Raw genomic sequence first — 24,794 nt, 5'->3', positions numbered from 1 at the left:
TGCAGCCCTGTTACAGCTAAGCATTCCAGATGTATGTCTCCTGCTTTAGTGTGAATGTGCACTACTGGCACCAGGGTGGAGGCTGTCCTCTTATATCTAAAAGAATGAGGGGGGGCGGGGAATGTAACCCTAAATAATGCTGTGTTCCAGCTAGTAAAAATCTTGAAGCAAAGACTCTTGGTGTTTGCAGTGAAAGGTTGCTGATTGTAGAAAGATTCTCCCACTGCTGTGTGTACTCTCTTTGGTCTGAGTGTTACAGGGTACTCAAAGCATGGTCTGTACCTTTTGTTTCTTGCAGGTGACAAAGTTCTAGGCTTACTAGAGAAGTCATCTGTGTTTGCTGCTTGTCATTGCTGCTGGGACACTTCGAGAATGGGAAGGAATTTGGACCAGTCTGCCAGAATAAACCTTCTCTGAGTACTGGAGCTGAAGGCACGGGCAGTTGTTTGCAGCCAGGGCAATACTGTTCTTGCTGGGCACGGTCTAGTGCACTTCTGCACAGCATGGACTGGAGCAATGAGATGCAACAGGTCATGGGGGTGTGTGACTCATGTGTTGGTACTTACTTGTATGGTGTCTTTGCTCTGTGTTCCCTGATCTGGTGTCTCTGTAGTGGGTCTGTGACTTGGCCTTCAGTGTGGTAGGAAGGTTTCTGAATCTATGAGACTGAAGGATCCACTGGTTAATCCTGAAGAGCTGTTCCTTTTTGCTCTCCAGGAGTTCTAGCACTGGTATTTCTTTATTTGTTGCTGTAGACTTTATTTTTCTTTGCTCTTTTCTGGATGGATGAGAATAATATAAATTTCTGAGATTTCCCCCCCCCCCCTTTGTTTAGCTGGGTTTAGTCCTTTGTAATTTGTAGCAGCCTCAGCCTACATACAGAAGTGCTTCAAGGTTTAATTTCCAGCATATTCGAGTCTCATGTTACTGATGAGAATCTCACCGATACTTTCCCTTTCCTGATTTAGAAACTAGAACTTTGCTCAAGATCATACCCACTTCCATTTCCTTGTGTCTTCTTCATACAGACTAATGACAACCTGAAAATATTTTTGTCCCTTCATGGACAGGTTGTTAATTTCATCGTTCACAATAGGAATAAGTTAATTAAATATCTCTTCTTAACACTAGCTTTGTAAGTTAGTAACTAGCAGTTGTGTTGAACAGAACACACAAATACCAATTTACTTTGCTCTTTGGAGTAATCTTTCATCCCTTAGAGATGTGTGTAAATCCAAAACCAAATTCTTAGGAGAGATATTTTTGTTAATAGCCCTGTTCTTCTCCCCTTTTTTATTTTGCCTTTAACAAGACTTGCAACTTAGTCTCCAAGCATGTGTTACTGCCTGTACGTGAATAGTCATCCCTGAAGTAATGGGAAGAAATCTTCAGCTAGTGGGTATTAGCACAGCTCTGTGCTGGGTGAAGATGAAATCATCTGAAGATGATTTGAGTCATCCAACTGAGCCTATCAGTTTCTGTTGTTGCACTAAGTCCTACCCAGGCAATTCATTACAGCAGCAGCTGATTGTTCTTGCTTCTCTGTGTTTCATGGACTGCCCAAGGAGAGGTTTAATACTATGGTGATGGTATGCACTGTGGGCATGTCCATGTCTCAACAATGCTTATGGAAGAAAACGAGAGCTGTCCTGGCAAACATGATGGGGAGGAGCCACAAGGGTTGCTGAAGCAATTCTTGTGACACATTAGTAGAGCAGGATCTTGTTAATGGATTAGTGTTTAAGACAATTCTTTAGCATTCTGCAAGTCAGGGCAGTTCTGAATAATGTTCATTTCTCAATTAGGGAAGAGACTTACAAGGCAGCAGGAGGCTCCAAACAGAAAAATTTCTACACAGTAATTTAATAAGGAGGAGAGTTTTTTTTAGGATTATCCTAAATGAGAGACTGATTAAATGCTGCCTGACTCAGAGCCTTGGGTGAAACTGTACGGTTTGTTCTTAAGGGCTCAAAGGAAGCAGAACAAATGGAAAAAAAAGTGAAGGTTCACAGACGTAAAAAATTACTTCTGTATCCACTAGCTTTGCAGTACATGAGTTCAATTAAGTTCATGCTACAGCAGTAAAAAAGGACAGCTGAATATTTAAGTTCTGTTGTGCTATAAGCTGTGCTGTAAGTGATACCCAGCTTCTACACAAGCTATTGGTGCTGGCTGCTGCTGAGCAGAATCCTGGCTATTTTGTAGATTGTGCTGATACAATTTGTAGCAAAGCAAGCTATCCTGTTACTGTTTTGCTAGGGACAAGTCAAAGCAGTGTTCTAAAAGGAGGAAGTTATCAAGTGCCTTTTCAAAGGCTGAAACAGCAGTTACCTTTGTTTGCTTATGGCTTGCTTACTGTATCATTTATGCAAGGACAGAGAATGAAGTCATAGGATGTGGGATTATTTAGGTGACACTGAAGGTGACACTAAATGTATCAAAGCATTTGTGAATGAGACAGGATAGTGAGCTGTTTATGGGGAAACTCCAAGCCCTGTCCAAACCCTGTAGGAAACTTTGGTGTTAAGATAAAGCTGTGAACCTACTCTGGAATTAGTCATGTCTGTCCCTTCATGGATTTCCTTCTTTCTCTGTAACAACCGAACCAGAATTAAGTGACATATATACCTTACTACCATAGGGTGTTCCTGCTCAGACACCACTAAATTTTTTTTTAAAGTCTAGCCTTGTGTTGAATTTCTTCCAGCTTCAGTTCCTGCAGTTACTGTGCTTGAGGGCTATATAGATTCTCATGTTCAGAGGCACTTGACATCAGCAAGGTGATCTGGTTTGGACATATCAGGTAGACCAAGATTCAGGCTAGAGCAGATTCCCAAGGTGGATTGAAGGCTTCAAGTTCCAAGCATATTTTGACTTGAATTAAACAGACTGTTAATAAAAATAAACTTGGCAGCAAGTCCTCTGGCCTTGGTAATCAATCACAACCTGATGACAGCCTCAGCTATCGTGGTGCGACTAAGTGAAAAAGCAAAATGTGAGTGAAGGTCCTTATGTATTGAAAACTTCTTGTGTTTCCTAAAGTTTCATATTGAAAGATATTCCCTCAGTAAATTGAGAAAGGAAAGGTTTAATAGTTATTTTTTTGTGTGGGCCTGATATAGAATATTCCTTTTTGTGAAAGTGCACTCAAACTAAGCGACAAGGCAATTTGTAAAGGGTGTGTACTCTTTTTTAACTCACACAGAAGTTTGAATATACCTTTCCTGAATGCTTTAAAATAATTATTTTAAAATATATATTTTTTGCTTAATATTTGAAATACTGCTAATATGCTATTGTTCAACTAAGATACTTGAGTGCAACCATGAGGAAAACCATAAACTATGGAATTTGGACTTGCATTTGTAATGGGTAACAAGAGATCTGCGTTGCAATATTTTGTGTGACATTAATTATACAGATCTTACCTTTTCCATTTCAGTTTTCCCATCCCATAGGCAGCCTTTCTTTCTTTCCCAACTGTGGCTGTAGACTACAACTTGTTGCAGTGTCCTGTGCCAGGACTGAACTCTCTAAACTTGTGTCTACAAAGGTGTGGTGAGGTGTGTGCCTCAAGAGTTGTATCTGTGTTGACTTTTTCTTGAAGGAAAAGGAATTTGTCAGGCAGGAGCCTCTGTAGATGCAAGTATTCTTTCAGGAGTTTTCTATTCTAATGTTAACTTAGAATTCTTATGAATAAAGAGGATTTTATTTCCTTGGCAGGTGTCTTGGTAACTGGACAGTTTTGGAGGAGAAAAGATGAAAAGCATACTTGGCTTATCAATCACTGATGCATTAATGTTTTCTCAGTGTCCCCATATGAAAGAAAGAGTAACTTTCTGCCTTGACTTCAGGTGGGCGCCTGTTGTATACCATACCTCACCTGACAAATTTTGGGAGGATCTAAGAAAATAATACTGTATGTCTGAAATGAATTTCAAGAACAAGTGGCAAATTTTGGTCATGTGCAGGTGCTTTTCTTTAAGCTCTCTCAGATCAGAAACTCTGTCCAGCTAAACTGGGCAGCCACAGCCCCTTTCTGGAGTCTGATGTGTCATCAGGTGCAGACCACACAAAGAGCCTGTAGCCAGGAATGCCTGTTGCTTCAGAGCACAAACCTCTCTGTACCTGGAGCCTAATGCGCTGTCAGGTGCTGAGAGCAGAGTGCCTGTAGCTTCCTGGCAGTTAGGCTAAATGATCGCTGTAGGACCCTTCCAATTGAAGTGTGCCATGGTTCCTCAGCTGTCTAAAAGAAAATACACCAATATGTCCCTCCTGTGGCTCCTAGTCAAGGCAGGTGGGTCAGACCACATTTTGCTCAGAACAGAGATGGGGAAAACATCGATTCCAGTCTGTTGGTTGTTCTATCAAAGGATTAATAATACTTTGTTATTGTTATGAAGGAATGCCTGGCAGCTAAATTAACTAGATTCTTGTGGAGTAATCAATGGAAGGCACCTAGAGAATATGAGATACAGCAGTCAGATTATGGTCCTTCCTGACTGTGTTTTTTAAACTTCCAGTTTTATGAGTCAGGAAATTCTTGGATCGCAAAGCTGAATCATCACGTTAAGAGCTCTATGTGGCATTTTCTTCCAGAAAACTGATTATTCCATTTGAATGTGCAAAATAGTTTATATTTTATGTACGCTGAAGCAAAGAGTCACATACCTGACCTCTTTTTTATATGTCAGAATTTTCTTGAGCCTATTTTAAATTGGCCACTCTTGTTTGAAGTCTCCAAGTAATTGTATGAGGAGAAACTGTGAACAGTGGTTTCCTGATCACTTTCACTGCTTCACATGGTACTCTCTAGACCCCTATCCCTTTCTATCACTTTGTCAGGTGGTACAAACCTGTCTATTTGAGCATCCCATACATAGAAACTACTTTGTTCCTTTGATCAGCTATTCTGTTTTCTTTGCCTGTTCCTCTGTATAAACTTTGAGATGGGCAAGTGGACCAGAATTTAATGCAATAGTCAGGATGCAGGCATAATGTTTATTAATACTGGGATATAACTTTGTTTCCTTTGTTTTCTGTTCTCTTTACAAGTAGTTTCTAGCATTCTTTTTGGGTTTCCCTTTTTTTTTTTTTTTTTTTTTTTTTTTTTTTGACTGCTTCTGAGTTGATATTCTCATAGGAAATGGCCTCAGTCTTATTTCTGAAGGGAATAATAATTTGACTCCAGACATCTAGGGGGTATGGTTAGGACTGGGGATTTTTTAAATATGTGTCACTTCATACTTTTTAATTCCAAAGTTCATAATGGTATATGGTATCTCAAAATTATGTTTCTGCAGCATGTTGTAGTTTTTCTTTGTACTGTGATAACTGGACAGTTACTGTATGATTATCATCTCGGTATTTTTTTGGTATTTTTTTTTTCCAGACAATTTATGAATATAGCAGAGATTCCTATGATAGTGAGCTGGCTTCAGAAAAAGCATTATCATTTATTTATTTTATTTACTTATTCCAAATGGGTTTGTTGTTTTTTAGATGCCATTATGTTTGGTTTTAGTCTTCCTCAAGGCTTTTTTATTTTCTTTTACCAGGCAGGATGCGTTTGCTCTGAGACTAACATTATTTCTTGAAATGGTCTGCCTCCAGAAAAGATGCACTTTAAAGTTCCTCTTTTAGGGGGTTTTTATAATTTTATATAATTTCTGTATTTGAAATCTAGCATGTCAGTAATTGATCTGGTTTGGGGTGTCTTTAGAAATGCTGAATATGATGCTGATATAGTTCAGACAGAAAGATGATAAAATAATGGTTTCAACTGGTCAGGACTGAATCAGGAGTTGCTTCCAATTTTGTGGGTTTCCTAGCTGCCTGTTACTGAAATAGTTATTTACAACCTCCAGAAATCCAGTATTGTCTAAGTGATCAATGTAAAAGGGTCACATTTTACTTCAGAGTAATTAAAATTGGAATTATAGTTCCTGGGATTTCCACATTCCATTGCCTTCCTGCCACCATGTTTCCTTTATACATGCAGTGTCCAAGTCGTTTTTTAGGGTAAGCATTCTGGGTCTGCCATCAATGTGTTGGAGAATCCTGTGGAACATGGAAACCATGGTTTTGGCTCTCAGTCCCTATGTTTTTCATATCAGACTTTTTAAACTATGTTATTTTTCTGTAATTTCTATCACATTCTTGCTTGAGGTTGCAGTGTCTACCATGAGATTTAGAACAGGATACCTTCTTTCCTGTGTGCACCAGTCTGCTTTCTACTCATTAGTTTGAAGCTTCTGTGTAGTCTTCCTGATGTGAAGTGCAGGTCTTGTTTCCCTCTCACTTTAAGCAGAAATTTGTTCATCCTTTGCTGGGTTTTTAATCCACTCTAGAAGCTCCCCAGTCTCTGGTGATCCTGAGCCTCACTTCCTTACTCCATTGCTATAACCAATAATTGAAACTTTGTCTCCTCATCAGTTGGATTCTGGTGGGGGGGTTTGATCTATCTTTCCTCTTCATTTTGTGTGGCACCCAGGTGGGCTACAACCTCTGCCTCTTTCCCAGCATTTCCTAGCTTTTTTTTTTTTTTTTTTTTTTTTTTTTTTTTAAGTGTTGCAGTGTAGCAGAAAAGCGTACATAAGAAGACTGTCTCCAGCATCAGGAGTCAAACCTGTTTGGTATCTGGCAATGGAACCGCTTGTGGCTGTTGTCTGTCCCTTTTTCTCATATGAGCTTTTTGATGCGAGGAGTTACTGCCAGTAAAAGAAGAAACTCAGGCACCTTGCATAGAGAGGGGACTGTTGACCAGGATTTTCACATTATTTAGCAGTTTAGTGCATTCCTGCCATGAAATCAAGCCTGGAGGAGCTTTTCAGTGCCCTAAAAAAGCATCCTCAGTTTAACCTCTTTCTTTAAGCAGCAATAGGTTTTTTTTCCCTGCAGGTGAGACTCTACAAGGATTGCCATGAAGGCTCTGTGTTGTACATTCTTCCAGTTATGGCACAATCAAGTCACGAGGCAGAACTCTTATGTCTGAGGATCATGGGATACCTGGAATTAATGTCTTTGCATCACCTATGCACAGGTCATGTAATCATGTGACACTTGATACTTTACCCTGGAAATTGTCACCCTCTAGCTAGGCTTCTGACTGCATTTCGCTTGCACATCTGGACTGACTCAGGTGTTCCTATATGGGATGGCAATGCAGCTTCCAGTCAAAGAATTGAGAAGCAATTACATCAAATGTGTCATTAACAACAGTATTTGTCATCTTTTGTAACAAATTATGCTGAGACATTGAATCCAAATTACAAGAAGCTGAGGTTTATCTTTAGCTTATGCTTCATTCAAAAGAAGCTGACATTCTCCAAAGGCAGTCTTCCTGTTACTTGGCAATGGACTTGATGTAAGGTGGCAGGAAGAGCTCCAGCCATGTAAGATGTATTTGCATCAGCGTGTTACTAAGCTGGTGATCCCTGAGCTGCAGAGGGGTCAAATGGAGGTCATTAAGGTGGAGGAAATGAGTCCCTAGAGGTTAGAAAGTTTATTGCAGTAGACGGAAGAAAATGTGTGCCACTCGTGTATCTCCTTGTGAGGTCTGTCTTCTTTATTGTCCTTCTGAAACAAATCTGTGTGTCAGGCTATGTGGTCACATACATCTTCTAGTAAGTTTAGTGGTACTGAGAAAACTCAAAGGTTCAGAAACAAGTTTGAGCTTGTGGATTGTTCGCCAGCTAACTTGCTGTCACTAGCACAAGTAGAACTTCTTATTTACAACCTGAAAATATTTATATCACAAACTTTTATGACACAGCAGAATTTTTTCAGGACAGAAGTCTATGTGTAGTTAGGTGACCAAGATTAAAATTATCATCTAAAGAGTTAAAGAAGAATGAAAAAATTGAATTTAGCTGTTGTTATGAGGACGGATTCTTTTCTGGCTAAATGACCAATTTCAAGGAAGTTCAAGGGAGTTAAGAGGCACATACCTTTGATTCTGCATCAGTTTGTCAGCTCCATACCTAGCCTAGGACTGAACATTGTCTCCTGAACATGCAAATTTTCTGCACTGGTCTTTCCCACGATTTCTGATTTGTTCTTAATTATACCAAAGAAGGAAATAAACTCTGCATCCTTGCAAAATTTTCATGGCTCTTCTGATTTGGGGTGTTGCAGGGTGTAACTAATGCTCTGAAAAGGCTTCGGGATTCCTGGATGAAAGGTGTGATGAAAGAAGTGTATTGTTATTGTTTTAGGGGAGGAATCATGCTACTGGGTAAGCCTCTGTCACTGAGACTTGCTGGACTTGTTTGTTCTGACTTGCCTATGACTCCTTTCTTTCTTAATTCAGGAGATAAAGCCTCAAGTCTATGCTGAGATGCTGCACAGTGTGTTGTGGTGCTCGGGACGGTGGATCTCCCAGAGAGAAGAGCTTCTTGCTGACCTCTCAGTGGTAGGCAGAGGTGAGTGCCACAAACTTTTGGCTTGCTTCTTGGTATTTTGGGCAGCATGGCTGCACCATGTGTAGATTTATAGGGCAGTTTGAGCTTCCACTGAGGGTGTGGGGAGAATGACACTAGTTCTGAGCTTGCTTCTGTTTTCATCTGCCTTTCATGCATCAGTAATCCTTCTGATTCTGTGAGCCTTTCTCCTCACCCAAAATGCATGTTTTCTGAGAATTCTCCAGCTCATCTACAGCACAGAATGGCAAATCAAGGTGGCCTATGTGGTGGGCAGGTGAGAGTCATCTCACACTGTACTGACTGACATACCATTCGTGCTAGTGCAGTTAGAATGTGTTGTAGGCACAACTGCTGGACGAGAGGACAAGCAGACTACAGTTGGTAAAAGTAGCTTCTTGTGCTTTTGATTATTTTAATAGACTTTATATGCAGCCAGTGAAGTGTTAATCTGTGCAGAATCAGCTTGGAAACACACCAAATCTGGCACCTGGCCATTTTGCCCACCCTGTGTTGGAGTGAAAATCAAACAGAGACAGTAACTGCTCGTGTGGTGTCTTGCTTTTAAAGCAGATTTCAAGAAATCAAAGAAGGACAAAAAGATACAGGCAGAGCTATTTTTGAGGGCTGGAAAGCAGAGATCTACTGCTATAATCTGTGACTGCCAAACTAACAGATACTTGTCTATGACCAACACAGCTGGAAGGGGAAATCTGAGAGGTAAAGATGATGTTAAAGTTACAGAAATTTATCCTAAACTGATTGCAGTCAGTGGCCATGTACTTAACATTTTCTTTACAATGAGATGGCCTCTCAGTGTTCATGCAAATTTTAAGTCTTTATGTAGTGAGTAGTCCTCCTACTTCTGCTGAAGCTTGTTTCAGAACGTGAGAGTCTCAAGAGGTTTGCTGTGGCAGTCAGCTGTAGAAAGACAAATAAGTGATAAAAGAATATCAGTCCTTGGCATTACAGTTACATCCCCAGACTGGTGTAGTGGTATAGGAGGTACCTCTATCCTAATGAATAAAGAGCTCAAAACTTCCAAACAGTTGTACGCAAAATGGATGAGAGAGTAAGGAACAGCAAACCTTTTGTGCTGATTGCAGAGGTGATTGGATTACCAGGAAAGCCTGTATGAGCAGCATTTTGGCATCATGGATATAGTTGCTGGGGAGCTCTGAGTTAGGACGTCCCAAAGACTGAATGCTACCCTTGAATCTTGAAGCAAATGACAAGAGCTGGGTTTGGAGCAGTTGTCTTTACCCAGCTGAACTGTGGTCTGGGGAAGCAGCAAGACCTCGGTAAAATTGGATGGTTAAGGGGAGGAGCTCAATTAGTAAGTGGCAAATACATTACTGATGCTTTATCTGCAGAGAGGTGGCATGCAGCACCTACTGTTTTTGTGGGCTGTTCAAGGGTGTGGGGAGATCAAGCTGATTTAGTATGACGCATAGAAAAACGCACACTTCATTTCCCTCAGCAGATACCTTCAATGTTTGGAAGTCTTTCATTGTATCAGAATGCTTTAGGAGATATCAAATATTGAGTAATTGAGACTGGTAGGCAACAGGTAACTGGCCTCATCCAAACAAGGGTCTGGCAGTACTTAGGCAGGCACCAGCTTCTTCTGTTTCAGTTCTCACAGCAGCTGAGGTTGTTGTCCCATTCTTTTAGACGTGCGTGTCCTGAGTATGCCATGAGGGCACAGGAGAAGTGCCAGGTTGGTGTGGTTGTTTGTGGTAAAGGTGGGGGTGAAATCAGCAAGTCTTGCTTTGAGGCCCTGTGCTTTTTCTATAAGCCTCCTAGCCAGATATATCCCATTTGCTGCCATCCCCAATCACCCTGCCAAGGTAGATGGCTCCAGAGACCTAGTCTGGATTTTTAAATCATGCTCACCAGGCCAGCAGATTAGTCTGTTCAGTTGTCTTGTGAAAGGTCCTATTTCTAGGAAGAATGATTGTAGGCATACACCTGAATCCATTGGCTCAGAAAACTGGTCATGACTATAAATGTGGAGAGACCCTCCCCATCAGATGTGCCACCCAAACTCTGCCACTAGCTATTCTGAAAATACTGGATTATCAGTTGGCAGTGGTACAATAATAAAAAATATAATAATAAATATATTCTAAGAAGACAGCAGCAGATCACAGAAGTTGTTTTTTTCTATGTGGAACGTGGCAAAACACTTTCAGTAAAGAGCTGGTACAAGAAAACATGGTTTGGACTAATCTAAAAGCAAATCTAGTTTGGGTTGCTATGAGGTCTTAAGAAGCCAAAAAATATCAAGGGGAAATCTGTAAAGCAGAACAGGGTAGCTGTTCCCTGCTCATCCAGAAATTGGGTGACTAGGGCCACATGATAAAGTTGCACTTTCTTTTCTTGTCTGATCAGTTTTCCGGTATTGCTCTTGATGAAGCTTTTGATAACAAACAGTAACTCAACCAGAAGAAATGAATAATCTCAATATAGTGAATCAAACCCTGTCAGGCAGAGGTGGGAGCTGAACTTGCATCACTTGCATTGTGAATGAATATAGTAACCTTTTAGGAATTTTGGTTACAGGATAAGAGGAAAACCAGCTTGTCACCTATGTATTTTGCTTGTCTTTCACTTTTGGGTAAATGTTCCAAATTCAAAGGTAGAGAATTCATTTGGGGCTGATCAGAAGTCCAACCTGAAATCCTATGTGCTTTCTCATTGGATTCACAAGGAAGACCAATTTTAGCTCTGTAAAATTTTGGTATAACTCTTCTTCATAATATGTCAATAACTATTAATGTTTCTTTATTTCTTGCTGTATTTCACTTATTAAAATATCTTGTATGGAGGTTTGATTTAATATATCTCTTTCTAAACACAACTTTAGTGCATTTTAAATACTTAATTATATTAAAATAGATCTATTTTCAGAATAATGCTTTTGGATTTTTTTTTTCCCAGTACAGAATAATGTTTTAGTGATCACATTTTTTGTTTCAGAGCCAAGGTGTGTAAGCTAGGAGATTTAAGAGTTTGCTCTTCCCAACCCCAATTAGCTGTGATATGAACTTTAGAGATGCTGCTGTCTTCATGGATTATCTTGGGCCCCTTGTGAATGACGCATATTTTAAATGAGAACACGGATTGCTGGAGGAGGTTTAATGTTCACGATAGTATTGCCAAGATAAGCAGGTCTGTACTGAACTGTAGGATCTTGGGCTTGAAACTTCTATTCAATGCAGACTGAAAGCCGCCAGATATAGACCACAAGCTGGTGGTTTTAAGAGCAGAGAGGACTTGGCCTTTGAGCTCTCCTGATGATGTCTGGGTCTGATCTCTTGTTAGGGTTTGCTCCTGTGGAATTTGAGTTATCTCATTCATGCTAGAGGGTGAATGCACTGGTGTGGCCCTGCTAAGAGTTAATTTGCAACTTACTGGAGTTTGGGCAGTAAAAAAAGTCAAAGCCTGTGATATAAGGAAACAAGAAACGTGAGGCTGTGCAAAACACCAGACAGCCGTGGTATTTGGAATCTTCTCAGGAGAATGCTTGTCTGTTAAGCAATGTCTCTTTGCTACAGGAAGAAAGAAAGGTTGTATCCATGGTGGAAGGCTTTCATCAGCACTGCAGAGAATCAGTGTTTCTCTCACCACTGAGTATCACTGGGTGGAGCAGAATTTGCTTGGTTACTAGAGTGCGGAGAAGACCATATCTAATTCCTAAACAGGGGGATCCACCTGCCACTAAATTATATAACTATGGAGTAGGATGTCCCAAGCACAGGAATCCCTGTCAAGGTGGTTATTCTGGTAGTCCTGCCCTCTGTGGCACCGTAGCACAAAAGGCTAGGGGAGTGAAGAGCTGACTGGAGGTGTAATGTGTATGCATAATGAACTGGATATAACCTGAGCTGTCTCTCAGTAACCATCCTAGCCTCTGTCTCAGCAGAGCTAGGCATGCCTAGCTGTGAGACAAAATAGAAAAAAAAAAAACAAACAAACTGCAAAACATGGAGGCTACTGAGCTGGGTCCCACACACAGACATTACAGTTGAAGGATACTGGTTAACTGTACACTGTGGGAGTTGATGAATCTTGGTGCTGCCATTATAAAAGGCTTTTTTTTTTTTTTTTTTTCCCTATTCTGTTACTTAGCAAGATGGAAGTCAAAAACATCCTGCTAAAGGGATGGAAGTGTTTCAGTTTTGAAGAGATATTTCCACTTTAATTTGTATATCCTATATGCAAATTAATTACTTGTATGTGGATGTTGGTTGACACCTCGTGGGTGTTGGTGGATGAAAAGCTCAACACGACCCAGCAATGTGCACTCACAACCTCGAAAGCCAACTGTAAGCTGGGCTGCTTCCAAAGAACTGTGGCCAGCAGTTTGAGGGAGGTGATTCTACTCTGCTCTTGCAGAGTGCTGGAGTACTCATCCAGCTCTGGACAAGCTGAACATAGGAAGGACATGGACCTTTTGGAGCAAGGCCAGAGGAGGGTTGTGAAGATAATCAGAGGTCTGGAACAGCTCTCCTGTGAAGACAGACTTGAGAGAATTGTGACTGTTCAGCCTGGAGAAGAGGAGACTTGTGGGAGATATTGTGAAGAAATTATTCACTGTGAAGGTGGTGAGGCACTTGAACAGGTTTCCCAGAAAAGTTGTGGATGCCCCATCCTTGGCTGGAAGTGTTCATGGCCACACTGGGGCCATGGTGGGTCCCCATTGGTGGGGCTCTGAGCAACCTTGTCAAGTGCAAAGTGTTCCTGCCTATGGCAAGGGTGTTGGAACTAGATGATTTTTAAGAGTCCATTCCAATACAAACCATTCTATGATTCTATGATATGAATGCTTTAAACCTCTTCCTTAAAAAAAATGTTACGTGAAATCAGTATCAGAAGTGGCATAGGGCTTTATTCCTTATCTCCCATATTTCCATTTCCCTCAGCACTACAGCACTTCCTAATGTTTCTGTTTCCCTTTACAATTCTGTGTGACTTGTGGAGAACAAGCACCTCTGAAATGTTGGAGGAAAAAGGAGTGTGTTTGTGGCTGTAGCTGGTATTTGCACAAAAAGGAAATAGAGACATGGCTGGAAAGACAGCGCTGCTTGTGAGAGCATGAGTCCCACAGGCAAGGAGATGCTCCGGTTTTTTAATCTTAAACTTTGTAGCTTTGACATAAGGCCATGTTTTGAGGAAATCTGTCTGGATTCAGTTCACAAAATGCAGTGTTTACGATCCAAGAGCACACTTGCCTCAGTATCTGCAAAGTCAGCCTTACACTGCCAGGGCTATGCTGTGTGTTCTATGTGCCATGAGCAGTGGAGGGATTGCCTCTAATTGCCATTCAGGTGGAAGCCTTTGGGGTGGGTACGGCTGTAGGACAGGGAATCAGTCTAATTGAGATGGATGGGAGGGGCTCAGGCTGGAAACAAAAGCTCTCCAGTGAGGAGAGCAAAGTGAGATGCAAAAGCTGCCTCTTTCAAGCATGAGATGTGGCTACTGAGGAGGGTCAGAAGCATGTTGCCATAGTGGGCTGTTCTGATTAGCCAAGAGGCTTGCCCTCAAGGGTAATAACTGACTGCCCATGAGATATGTTGCAATTCCCTGGGACTGGGAAATGCTGTGAGATCGGTATGGGAGTGCTTCATGGAAGTCTGCAGTGTATTGAAGAAACTGAGGCAGAACAGTTCCACTGGCTTTAGGTTTTTATCTGAATCTCTTTTTCTGCTAAACCCTTAGAGCTGATGGACAGTGTATACAGCACAAGTCTAGATGGTGAGAAGTCAAAGCCCTAGTGGAGCCAGTTGAGTTCTAGTGGGTGTTAACGTGCTTATTGCAACTTGTAGTTTGCAAAGGAGTTATCTCGGCCAGCCTGGGTTTTCAGACTCCTATAAACTGCCCTACAGCCTTGACATCAGGAAACTGAGCCAGTCTGGTGGGGGAAAACTTGGGCTGTGCACTGCGAGAGCAGAACTCGCCCCAGTAAAGTAGGAGCAGCAGCAGGAGAAGTACTGGCTCTCTCCATAGCATGTGACTCTGAAGGAGAAGACTTGATCTTGGTCACCTGTCCTGTATGTTTTGGTAACACTAAGCTGCTGCTTGTGACTACCTGCAGCTGTGATGCTGGCTGAATCTCCTCTATTTTAACATTTTCTTTCCAGTATGCCACCTCTTTGAATGGGCAAAAAATTTGCCCCCTCCCACTAGCCAAAACCAAGATTTTCTTCCTTGTCTCTTCCTGAATAAACCCTTGGTGCCTGCAGATCTCTTATCTCCTTTCTTTGTAGTGCTATCTTGTTGTTGGCTTTTTTTTTTTTTTGAGGGGGGGGCGGGGGGCTTTTTATTTATTTATTTATTTATTTTATTTATTTCTGTTCCGAAAAGCTCAGAACTAGTGTTTTTCTTGCCATTTCTTGCTTGTGGCTTTACTTGGTTTTCTCCCTGTCAGAGCAGAGGATATAACACCATCCTCCTTCTCACCACTGCGCTGCCTTTTGCTGCTTGGATTTGTGCACCAGAATCTTACCTTTACTGCTTATCTGCCCATTCAGCTCATTTCCTGAGATGGAGATTCTGCTGTTACCCTGCTCTGCTTTCACTGTGATTTCTTCTTTTCTACCTTGTAGTCAGAAAACCTGCAAACACTTATTCTCTCTGCCTGCTTTTCTTCCTCTTCCTGCCTGCATCTTCTCAGATTTTGCTCAGAGATGGCTGTGCCATAGGTCTGAAAAGTAGAAAACTGTTAAGCATGTCTGGTTCACAGCAATACAAGCATGGATCAGGGGTGTAAGTAGCCAGCCATCCTCCTCCTGAGGGCTGGCTGCTGCCATTTGTCTCTCCAGGATATCTGAGAGATTATCTCAGGTGTTTTTCTGACAGCATGTACTAATGCAGACCATGGTGCAGAGACTCAGTATGTGGTGTGGCAATTACCACATGGTGTGGTGCGGAATTATTTGGGATCTCTAATAATCGTGCATCGGGTTTTGCATCACCCTACAATAAAGCTACCGAGGGTGTGCACAAAAATGCAGTTTTCCTAATGTTCTGTTGCTTAATGCTGCACTGGAGGACATAAGTGGAGGAAAATCTCTTCTGTGCCTCTGTCCATGTGTGGGTCAAGTTCTCAATCATTTTACTGGTCTCCTTGTGGCTTTCAGAGAGTGTGGCTTTCACGGCACGCTGAATCTTGTTGCCGTGTCACATTTACACACAAGTACCTCTTTCTCTATAGGTGTCTGGGAAGAGACAGGATGTGGTTGTGTTCAGTATATGTGTGGCTTTGGAGCCCCAAACCCTCAGTAAACCAAACCTAAATAAATGAACCCAATAAATGTTACGACTCATACCAACTAAATAGAACCAAATACAATAACTACCTAAGCGCATCTCTGGTTGCCTAGAATATCCTTGGGGCGAAGGTTATTTTGTCAGTCATGAATTATTAAATTTATATTCAGTTTAAGTGCCTATGTGGGCAGTCAGCTGCACCTGAAATAAATTTCTTGAAGTGAAGTTGTCTCTACTAGCAGTTCCCTGCACTTTTTCTTTGGGTGTATGTGAGGCAACAGAGGCAAGTTAGAACACAGGAAATTCTGACTAAATATAAAGGAAAAGCTTTTGCCATGAGGATGGGCAGTGACTGGACCAGAGATCTTGGGAGACTGAGTTATCTTTCTCCTTGGAGATACTAAAATCTTGACTGGACAAGGTCTGGAGCAACCTACTTTAATGGGGCTTAGTTTAAACTGTCAGGCCCTCAGAGTCCAGAGGTCCTTCCCAACCTGCTTCATTCTGTGGAGTTTTTCAGCTGAGCTAAGCTGTGCCAGATATGATTCTGGATGAGCTATTGTCTTTGTACTAGAGTTGAATTTCTCCATGTTGTTTTCTTCAATACAGGCAGTGACCCAGATGGACAGAGCAGGAAGGCGCTTAGAGCCATGGAAGATCGCAGTCATTGTTGTGGCAGTGATAGTAGGCTTAGCCCTCATCATTGGCTTGATTACATTTCTTTTGTGCCACGGTAAGTGCCCTGCTATTTTGTTGTGACAAGCTTTCAGTAATCTGTTGTGTTTCACTTGCTACTGTGGTCCTGCCTTATGATTTAGGCATGCAATTTGCCCCTGGTATAAAACTCATATGAGAACTTTCTAAATGCTATTTGAGAACTAGATTGATCTGAAGACCTGTAAGAATACTTGAAATATGCTTTATTTGAAGCAGGGATTTCAGTTTTAACCCTCCTTTTGCTTCTTGCCTTGGTGTTTCCACTGGTATCCAGTGTCTCCACTGACTGACAAAAGGAGAACATTCTTCTGTATAAGCCAGAGGATGCATAGTAAGCTTAGTCTTTAGTGGGTTTTTGCAGAAACTCAACCTGGCTCCTCTAGCTGAGAATATTCCAGAAAGAGAGAGGGCAGAGCTTTAGGTTTTCAGAGGTCAGGACTCAGTTCTGGCTGCCAAGAGCCCAGTTTCAGTAGCAGATCATAGAAGCATTCAAGTTGGAAAAGATCTTTAACATCACCAAGTCCAGCCATCTTGGCTCATGACTTGAAGACAATTAATTACATTCCCAGTCACTTGCCTCATGAATGAAGTTGAGTAATTTCATTCCCAGTCTTTGAGATAGCAGTGTGAGTTTTTTTAAATGCTTTCCTGCTAGAATGGAATTAATCATGTGGCCATCTCAGCTCGCCAAGACTCGATGAGGCTGTGGCTTGCACTAGGACACCAGAAGGAACAGTGGCAGAGCTACAGCTCAGCATTGCTTTTTGCCAGCTCTGTGTTACAGGGCCCCTCTCTTCCACACACCCAAGAATTAGATTTTAAAATTAACACTGAACAGACACAAACAGCTCTGCCCCACATGCCTCTCTGAGGGAAAGGAATGTGCCAGAGTGCAGCTGGGGAGGAGGGGATGTGGCTGAGTTGGAAGGGCTCCTTTATCTCGTGCTATGCTCACTTTAGGCCACCAAGAAGATGGACCCTAGGGAAATGTAGTGGGTGTAATTTGGAGCTCCTTGGGATGGTTGTCAAAGAAGAAATGAGCCCCTAGATGGTCCATGGAACAACAGGATGGTCCCCCTTTTACCAAAGTACTGCTAAAGCTGTAATTTCACTGTTGACAGGATCATTGCCAGGGCCAGGGAGCCTTGCTTGTGCCATGTTCTGTGAGATATTGTGCATCTTTGAATTGTACTAAAGATGATCAGCTACCTTTCCTTCTTTTTCTCCTCTGTAGATCAAGACAGATATTACAATGCATCTTTCCTAATCACCAATGTCAAGTATAATCCTCAGCATGAAAAGCAAACTACAGATGAATTCAGGAACCTAAGTGAAGATATTGAAACCGTGGTAAAATAAAAGCTTCTCTGCTTACACCTGACCTATGCTGAAGAGTTCTGCAAATGTGTAATTTAAAATAGTCAGAGGTGATTGTGCCTCATCCTCACATGGCTGGCCTTACCTTACACACCTTGCTGTTGTGGGTTAAAGATGCATAGCTGACTTTGCACATGCAGATGAAAAGCACAGGTGCTGTCTGCTCCTCAGCCCTGTGGTGGAACTGGCAAGCACAGAGCAGAATGAATAGTGAAATCAGCCAACTCAGCTGTTTATTTTGGATCTGCAGTCCCTGATGGAAATTTAGTGGTAGCTTTGGTGTAGAGGTGGAGATCTGAAGTCATTTTCATGTGTTTCAGAGGCTCATGAGACTGTTATATTGTAAAAGCATGTACTTATTGCAGGTGTATTTTAACACACTCTTTTTTTTAACAGATATCTGAAGTATTCAGGGGGTCCTTTCTAAGTAAAAGATACATCAAGTCCCACGTGGTCAGTCTAAGGTAAGTAATGTGAAGGCCAGGAATAAGCAGGGATATACTAAATACTTTTCTTCCTACTTGATGACGATACAGAGCACTCCTGGTTGCTTGGGTTACACCAGCAAGGTGACTAAGCCTTGTCTGGTTTTTGCTGTCCTCTAGTGCTCAAAACACTGAGGATTCAGTTACCTTTAGAGGTCAGCAAGGAAGAGAAGTTTGGCCCTATACTTCTGCAGATTGATTACCCTTTCCCTAAATGTTCCCAGAAAATTCCCTCTGATCACTGTCATAGCAAGAAGCTTTTGCTCCCTGCTGACATGTCATCATCTTTGTTTACTTGAGCACAGCCATGCCATTTGTTCTGGACATCTGTGCAGACCAGACCTGTTCTCGTATAAAGAAGGCAGGCAGTAAAAAGCAGAACCAGGAGCATTAGTAGGCAAAGAGAACGACACCATTTGTTTTTGTTGGTTTGTAGCCCAGATCCTGTTGGAGTGATTGCATCTGTTGTTCTGGTATTTAAATTTCCCTCTGCTGACAGTGAAGCAACGACCTGGGGTCAAGTCAACCGTGTGTTACTCAGAAGGCTGAAAGCAACCTCGATGGACCTGAATGTTGACCAGTCTTCCATTAGACTCACAGGCAAGTGCCTTATGTTTGTGTTTTCAGCTTGGAATTTGTTCCTCACACTTTGCTGTTCGCAGCTTAATGAGTTTCACCTTAGTATTATAAATGCAGGTGAACCCGTTGGGAAGAAATTATGATGTCTGACTCCAGTTCAGGAGGCTGGATGATTTCTTTATTATAACTATACTATAATACATTAATATACTATATAAAGGATATACTAAAACTACATACCTACTTTTTCTGACTGCCATATCTAACTAACTCAAGACTCGTGATCCTCTTGCGAGAGTCCAGACACAGGTGGATTGGATTGGCCATCAGGCTCAAACAATCCTCACCAGCATCCAATCAAGCACTCACTCCGGGTAAACAATTCTCCAAACACATTCCACATGGGAAAACAAGGAGCAGAAATAGAAATTGTTTTCTTTTTCTTTCCTCTGTGTTTCTCTATGAAAAATCCTGAGAGAGAGAAGAATGTGCTTGCCACACCTTAGTATGGAACTATGGGCTATTCTTGTTTTCTTTTTTTGCCTTCTCAAAATTGTCTGTTAGGCTGACAGCCTGGGAAGTTGGAAGACAGAGCATGGAAAGAACTAAACCGGTGTGAGCTCTTCTCCGTGCATCAGAGGCTTTCCCAGTGTGACCTAGTTGTGTTGAATGAGATAGTCCCCCTCAATTCATAAAAAAAGGACCAACTTTTTGATCTGGGGTTCACAAACAACTTTAAGACATACAGTAAATTGAATAAGAACCTTTATAACCAGGCACTGAAATGCAGAGCTCTCAAGCTATTAAAAATGCAGGGCTGAGGTGGTTTCCTTTTCTATCCTCTGCCATTTCCTTTGTCATTTGACAGATTTTCTGCAGCAAGTGTCTAACAGGATCCTGAGGATCACTGGGCAGTAATTCTCTCTCATGAATCCGTTGTGGATTTCTATCTGACGCTGACAGAGGGGTTTTTGTAGGAAAGAAATTAGAAATGTTGCAGTTTACCTTCAGACAATTCCAGCCCTGAGGACTTGTGAAGACTCATCTGGCCACCTTGTCACACTAAACCTGAACAAAGGCCTGTAGGCATTTGCTGGTGGCTGTGCACATTGTACATGTAGATGTAGCTTGGACCCACTTGCAGTCATCTGCTGTTTTTGTTAGCTCTGAACTAAGGCAAGAAAGGTGCATCCTGTGGCCTTTCAGTGAGGAACAGAGGCTTAGCTGAACTTCTCCAACAAAGCAATTTACTACTTCTTGTACTATCACTCCAGGCAGCAATGCAAGCCACTTACTTTGTGTTTCCTGGGTACAGGGAGGGAGTCTGGGCTGGATCACATAGCATATGATATAAACTTACTGTGGTCTTTGCTTTTCATTCCAGAGTTGAACAAGGAAAAGGGAGATAACCTTTTAAACAACTGTAAGTATAAATGCTTTATAGTAAAGATCCAGGGGCATAGTGCTGGAGGTTCTGTACTTACAAAATCCTTATACTTTCATGATACAAGTTGAAAATAGAATTTGTTGCAGAGATTAGAACAGTAGACAGTGCATGAGCCAGGGGAGACTTCAGCTCATTTTCTTGCAGTCTTGCTGGCTCTCTACATTTGTAGAATCAAGCATTCTGGCTTGGTGGTGGGAAGCAGTTGCTTTAATGTTGGTTGTTGGAAGTAGGGGCATGTAGTGAGCTGCTGTTAGCAAGTTTGCAGAAGGACTGCAGTTTTGCTGTGGGCCATGATTCTTGCTGGAATCCTTCAAAAATCATTTTCCCTCCACCCCCCTCCTCCCTGTAGAAAGGTTTGGCAATAGATGTCTGTCAGATTTGACCTAAACTTTAAGGAAAAGCTGGAGGGTGGGAGAGGGAGAAGAGGTGTCCACACTTAGGGCAAGGCAGTGACCCAACCCTGGAGAGTGGCAAGTTCTCAGTCCTCCTGTAGTGCTCCCCCTTGAGGTCTTAGAGCTCTTCTGGAAACTGGGAGACAGCGTTATGTACCTTCCCAGAGCACTCCATCAGTACACTGCATGCTCTTGAAGACTTTGCACCTTAGCTTTCCATCTTCAAATGGCCTCTGAGAATTAACTGGTTTGAATCTAACTTTGTTCAGCTGGGTAATACCTGATTGTTGGCACGGTGGCTGTAAGTAAATTGTTGGGAAGAGGACACTATTTTTTTGTTGCTGCCAAGGCTAATCTGGAGGTGACCTGACAAAATCCCTTTTCTTTCAGTGTCTCAGATACACAGCCTTCAGGTCCCATGGGAATTCATATGGGCTTGTGTATCTGAAAATTGGCTTAATGAAAAAGTAATGACTCCTCTACCAAACTTCTTTGCTTACCCTGCATGCATCCCGAGACGCTTGTGACCATGGCACTTGGCTTCCCTGCTTTAGGTGAAGGCTGTCTCTTGATGGAGACTCCTGGCTTGTTAACACCTGTGCCTGCAGCCATGAGGGCCTTCAATCAGCTAAAGCAGAGCTGCCTTTTCTCTGACAGGCTGTGGAATACGAAGACAGGCATTCTCCTTCACAGGAGTGGAAAGAATAACTGACGGGCAGCGTGCACGGGAGGGAGAATGGCCGTGGCAGGCGAGCATTCAGCTCGATGGGACCCATCGCTGTGGGGCATCAATCATCAGTAACACCTGGCTGGTGACTGCAGCCCACTGCTTTAAAGGGTAGGTCATCAGCACCTCTCTGATCCTACAGGCCTTAGGACTCTTGGTTGCTCTGACTTTTTGTGACCCTCTAGTATCTGTGTCTGCTGAAAGATAATGAAATTTTACTCTTCCCCTTTGGCAAACCTGGTCACACTGCTTTTTGATGCTTAAATAGAGACATAAGCTCCCTTAGTTATGTTTTGTGTGGCTCTGGCATAACCTCAAACATCTTACAGAGTAAGAGATCCTCGGAGGTGGACTGCCAGCTTTGGAATTCTGCTGAGACCTCCAAAACAGAAAAAATTTGTCCGGAGAATTATTGTTCATGAGGGATACGGTGACGTTCTCCTTGATCATGAATATGACGTGGCTGTTGTGGAACTCGCCTCTCCTATTGAGTTCACAAGTGACGTGCACAGTGTCTGCCTTCCCGAAGCATCTCATGTTTTCCGAGACAACACTTCCTGTTTTGTCACTGGCTGGGGAGCTTTGGAGAATGATGGTGCGTGTCTCTTGCCTCCCTGTGCCCTGTCACATGTGTGCCTGAGAAGACTGATGTTAGTTTTATGGGGTTTTTTGTTTATTTTGAGTTCCTTAGACTTGGTGTTTAATAGGCACATGTCCCAGTGAAATACCTTTGGACTTAGTTGGCTGCTTTTTTTTCTGGCTTGGTCAGTGGATTGGAAACGGAGGGGGGAAGATCCTGAAGGTTAGCCTTACAGGATTTATGAGCAGTTTTTCTTAGTTGCTGTACACACAGCACTGATTGAATACATTTGGTTCTCCAGTCCCTCTGGGTTTAGTTCTGACATGAGTTCTTTTGCTAGTCAGATTTTTTATAGATGCACCAAGACAATTTTATTCACTTTTTCTCACTTTGGTCATAAGTGAGGCCTAATCCAGTGATTTGTGTGAGCTTCTTTCAAATTAGTCTGTGTTGTTGAGGTTAGAGAGGATGGGACTATAAATCTGCTTGTGAGAGCCACTGACCTGTATAGGTTGTGTTTCATGGGAGACCCTTGGGATGAGTAGTGATTGCCCAAAGCTATGCTGCAATTAACCAGATGGGTCTTTTCAATGATAGCAAGGACATACCATGTAGCCTACAGCTGAATGCAGCACTGAAATATGTACAAAAATCCATTTGTCCATTACGCTAAAGAGCATCTGGTGATGATGAATGATCAATAGGAGTTATGTTTGGGAACAAGTGAAGGACTTTGGCAATGGGAAGGATTGACTTTCTTAATCCCGAGATGTTTTCTGGTTAGTGCCCTAATTTGCCTGTGATGGTAGAAAAGTGGCAGGAAAATTTGGCTACTCCTAATCATTGAGTTTTTTATGTTGCTTACCCTGTCTGCAAATTCTAATGCCACTTCTCCTTCTAGGCTATAGTGTTAATCAGCTTCGACAAGCAGAAGTGAGAATTATAAATACTGAGGTTTGTAATACGAAACAAGTGTACAATGGAGCTATAACAGCTGGAATGTTGTGTGCTGGATACTTGGAGGGGCAGGTGGATGCTTGCCAGGTAAGTCTCCTTATTGGTAGCAGCAAAAAGGAAATAGGTGGGGTGGAAGGTGATGTTTTCTAGAAATAAAATGTACTTTGGGCAATCCTAAGTTTATGAGTTTCAAGAACTTGATAGATACAAATGAAGAGCTTCAAGGCTCATATGCTGGAATCTGCACTTCAGTTTGCACAAAGTTTATATACAATGCACAAGTGAGAAAATGCAGATGTGAGGGTGTGAATTAGAGATAGACTGTGAACCTCTGTCTTGTGTGAAACTTGAATTGCAGCTGAGGTCTACAGAAAAATACCTGCCAGTTGCAACAGAAGAATTTGAGAATTTGTATTCATGGCCATTTACTTTTTTTCTGTCTGTTGACATTTTTCTCCTTAGGGTGACTCCGGTGGGCCGCTGGTACAAGCAAATTCCAGAGGAATCTGGTATCTTGTGGGAATAGTGAGCTGGGGAGATGATTGTGGCAAGCGAAATAAACCAGGAGTATACACACGAGTGACTTACTATCGAAACTGGATCCGCTCCAAAACGGGCATCTGAAACCTGGAGCAGGTTAAGTTTTGTGGGCTGTGTACAGCTATTCCTCTGACACATTCTGCTCTGTGGTCACTCTCTAAGCAGCTGCTGGCTTAGCTTGTGGTCATGTATAAAGTACCTGTAAGCTTGGAGAAGTCTAGGACTTAAAATTGGTTTGGCCTACAGACAGACAGGAACGGACTTGATCCATGTGACATTTGTTTGTTCAGGAAGTAGTCTGTCAGAGGGACAACTGCCTTCATCTATATGCAATATATTGACCCTTTTTTCTTCATGGCCACATGCCTTGGCTCCAGCTTTTATACCCAAGCAAAGTGTTTGAGCCCAAACAATCATCTACCAGCATCCAAGACAAGCTATAACTGAAACCTGACCCATCCATTTGCTGTGTGCTCTCAAGGCCCCATCTATCCATAGAAAAGATACAATCCAGGCCCTGACTCCAAGGCTGCTGTACTTCTGAGAGCTTTCTCCTGCATCATTCCAGGGAGTGCCCTATAATGAAGAATGGAAAATGGCTTAGAGAAGTCCTGGTTCCTAATATCACATTGGACTATTAATTAAGTGAATGGAGAACTTTTTCTTGCCTGAGAAGGAAATTAGTGGAAAACACCAGCTTGTGTCCACCTTCATTGAACAAGTGAATGTATGCCTACTCATCGCTTCATATAACAGTCTCTACCACAGCATTTGCCAGGGGAGTGATTACTGGACTTAAGACCAAAAACCACTTTATGTTCATACCAATTTGTTGTCATAGCACAATATTTGGCTGAATTAATTTCCATTTTTATCTTTCCAGACTGTATTTTTCTCAATAAAAATCCTTTGCCTTTTGTGCAGGATGGATGATTGAAACAATCTTTGTATGACCTTCGTCAGAAAAACCTCCTCAAACTTCTTATTCTTGTGAATGCTGTTCTCAAGTTCTCAAGTCTTCATAGTTTAGCTGTATCCTGTTAAAAAAAAAAAAAAAAGCTTTTGCATTAGTGGAAATGTCCCTGTCCTTCAGACCAGGACAGAACTTCTGACAGACCCAGAAATCTTATGTACAGAGCTCTCTCTTCTCACAGGAAGTAAGAATTGCCTTTGTTGCATTGCCAGACTGTAGCTGACTCATTTGATCTCAGCCACACAAACCTCATATTTTCTCTGGCTTCATGCTTTCAGGAGCCCATGTTTCTGTCAGCCAGGTAAATATCCAATGCTATCTACAG

General features: G+C 42.0%; 1 protein-coding gene across 3 annotated transcripts; it reads left to right on the top strand.

The window, feature by feature from the left end:
* Positions 1–488: 488 nt before the first annotated feature.
* LOC100223548 (transmembrane serine protease 11E) lies at positions 489–24,422 on the top strand. Of its 3 annotated transcripts, XM_072928507.1 has the most exons (11): positions 489–539; positions 8,312–8,413; positions 16,305–16,428; positions 17,647–17,762; positions 18,186–18,253; positions 18,711–18,874; positions 20,238–20,276; positions 21,350–21,530; positions 21,749–22,014; positions 22,901–23,043; positions 23,419–24,422. In XM_072928507.1, exons 1-11 carry the CDS (start codon positions 504–506, stop codon positions 23,578–23,580), a joined length of 1,401 nt encoding a protein of 466 aa, XP_072784608.1. In that variant the 5' UTR covers positions 489–503; the 3' UTR covers positions 23,581–24,422. The 3 variants fall into 3 exon arrangements, with proteins under 3 accessions (XP_072784608.1, XP_030127427.4, XP_072784607.1); XM_030271567.4 differs by lacking the exon at positions 489–539 and having other exon boundaries at positions 8,294–8,423; XM_072928506.1 differs by lacking the exon at positions 489–539 and having other exon boundaries at positions 8,312–8,423; positions 18,774–18,874.
* Positions 24,423–24,794: the final 372 nt, after the last annotated feature.

Source organism: Taeniopygia guttata, chromosome 4 (assembly GCF_048771995.1).
Source record: "Taeniopygia guttata chromosome 4, bTaeGut7.mat, whole genome shotgun sequence".
NCBI classification, from domain to species: domain Eukaryota; kingdom Metazoa; phylum Chordata; class Aves; order Passeriformes; family Estrildidae; genus Taeniopygia; species Taeniopygia guttata.
This window is presented reverse-complemented; position numbering and strand designations above follow the sequence as displayed.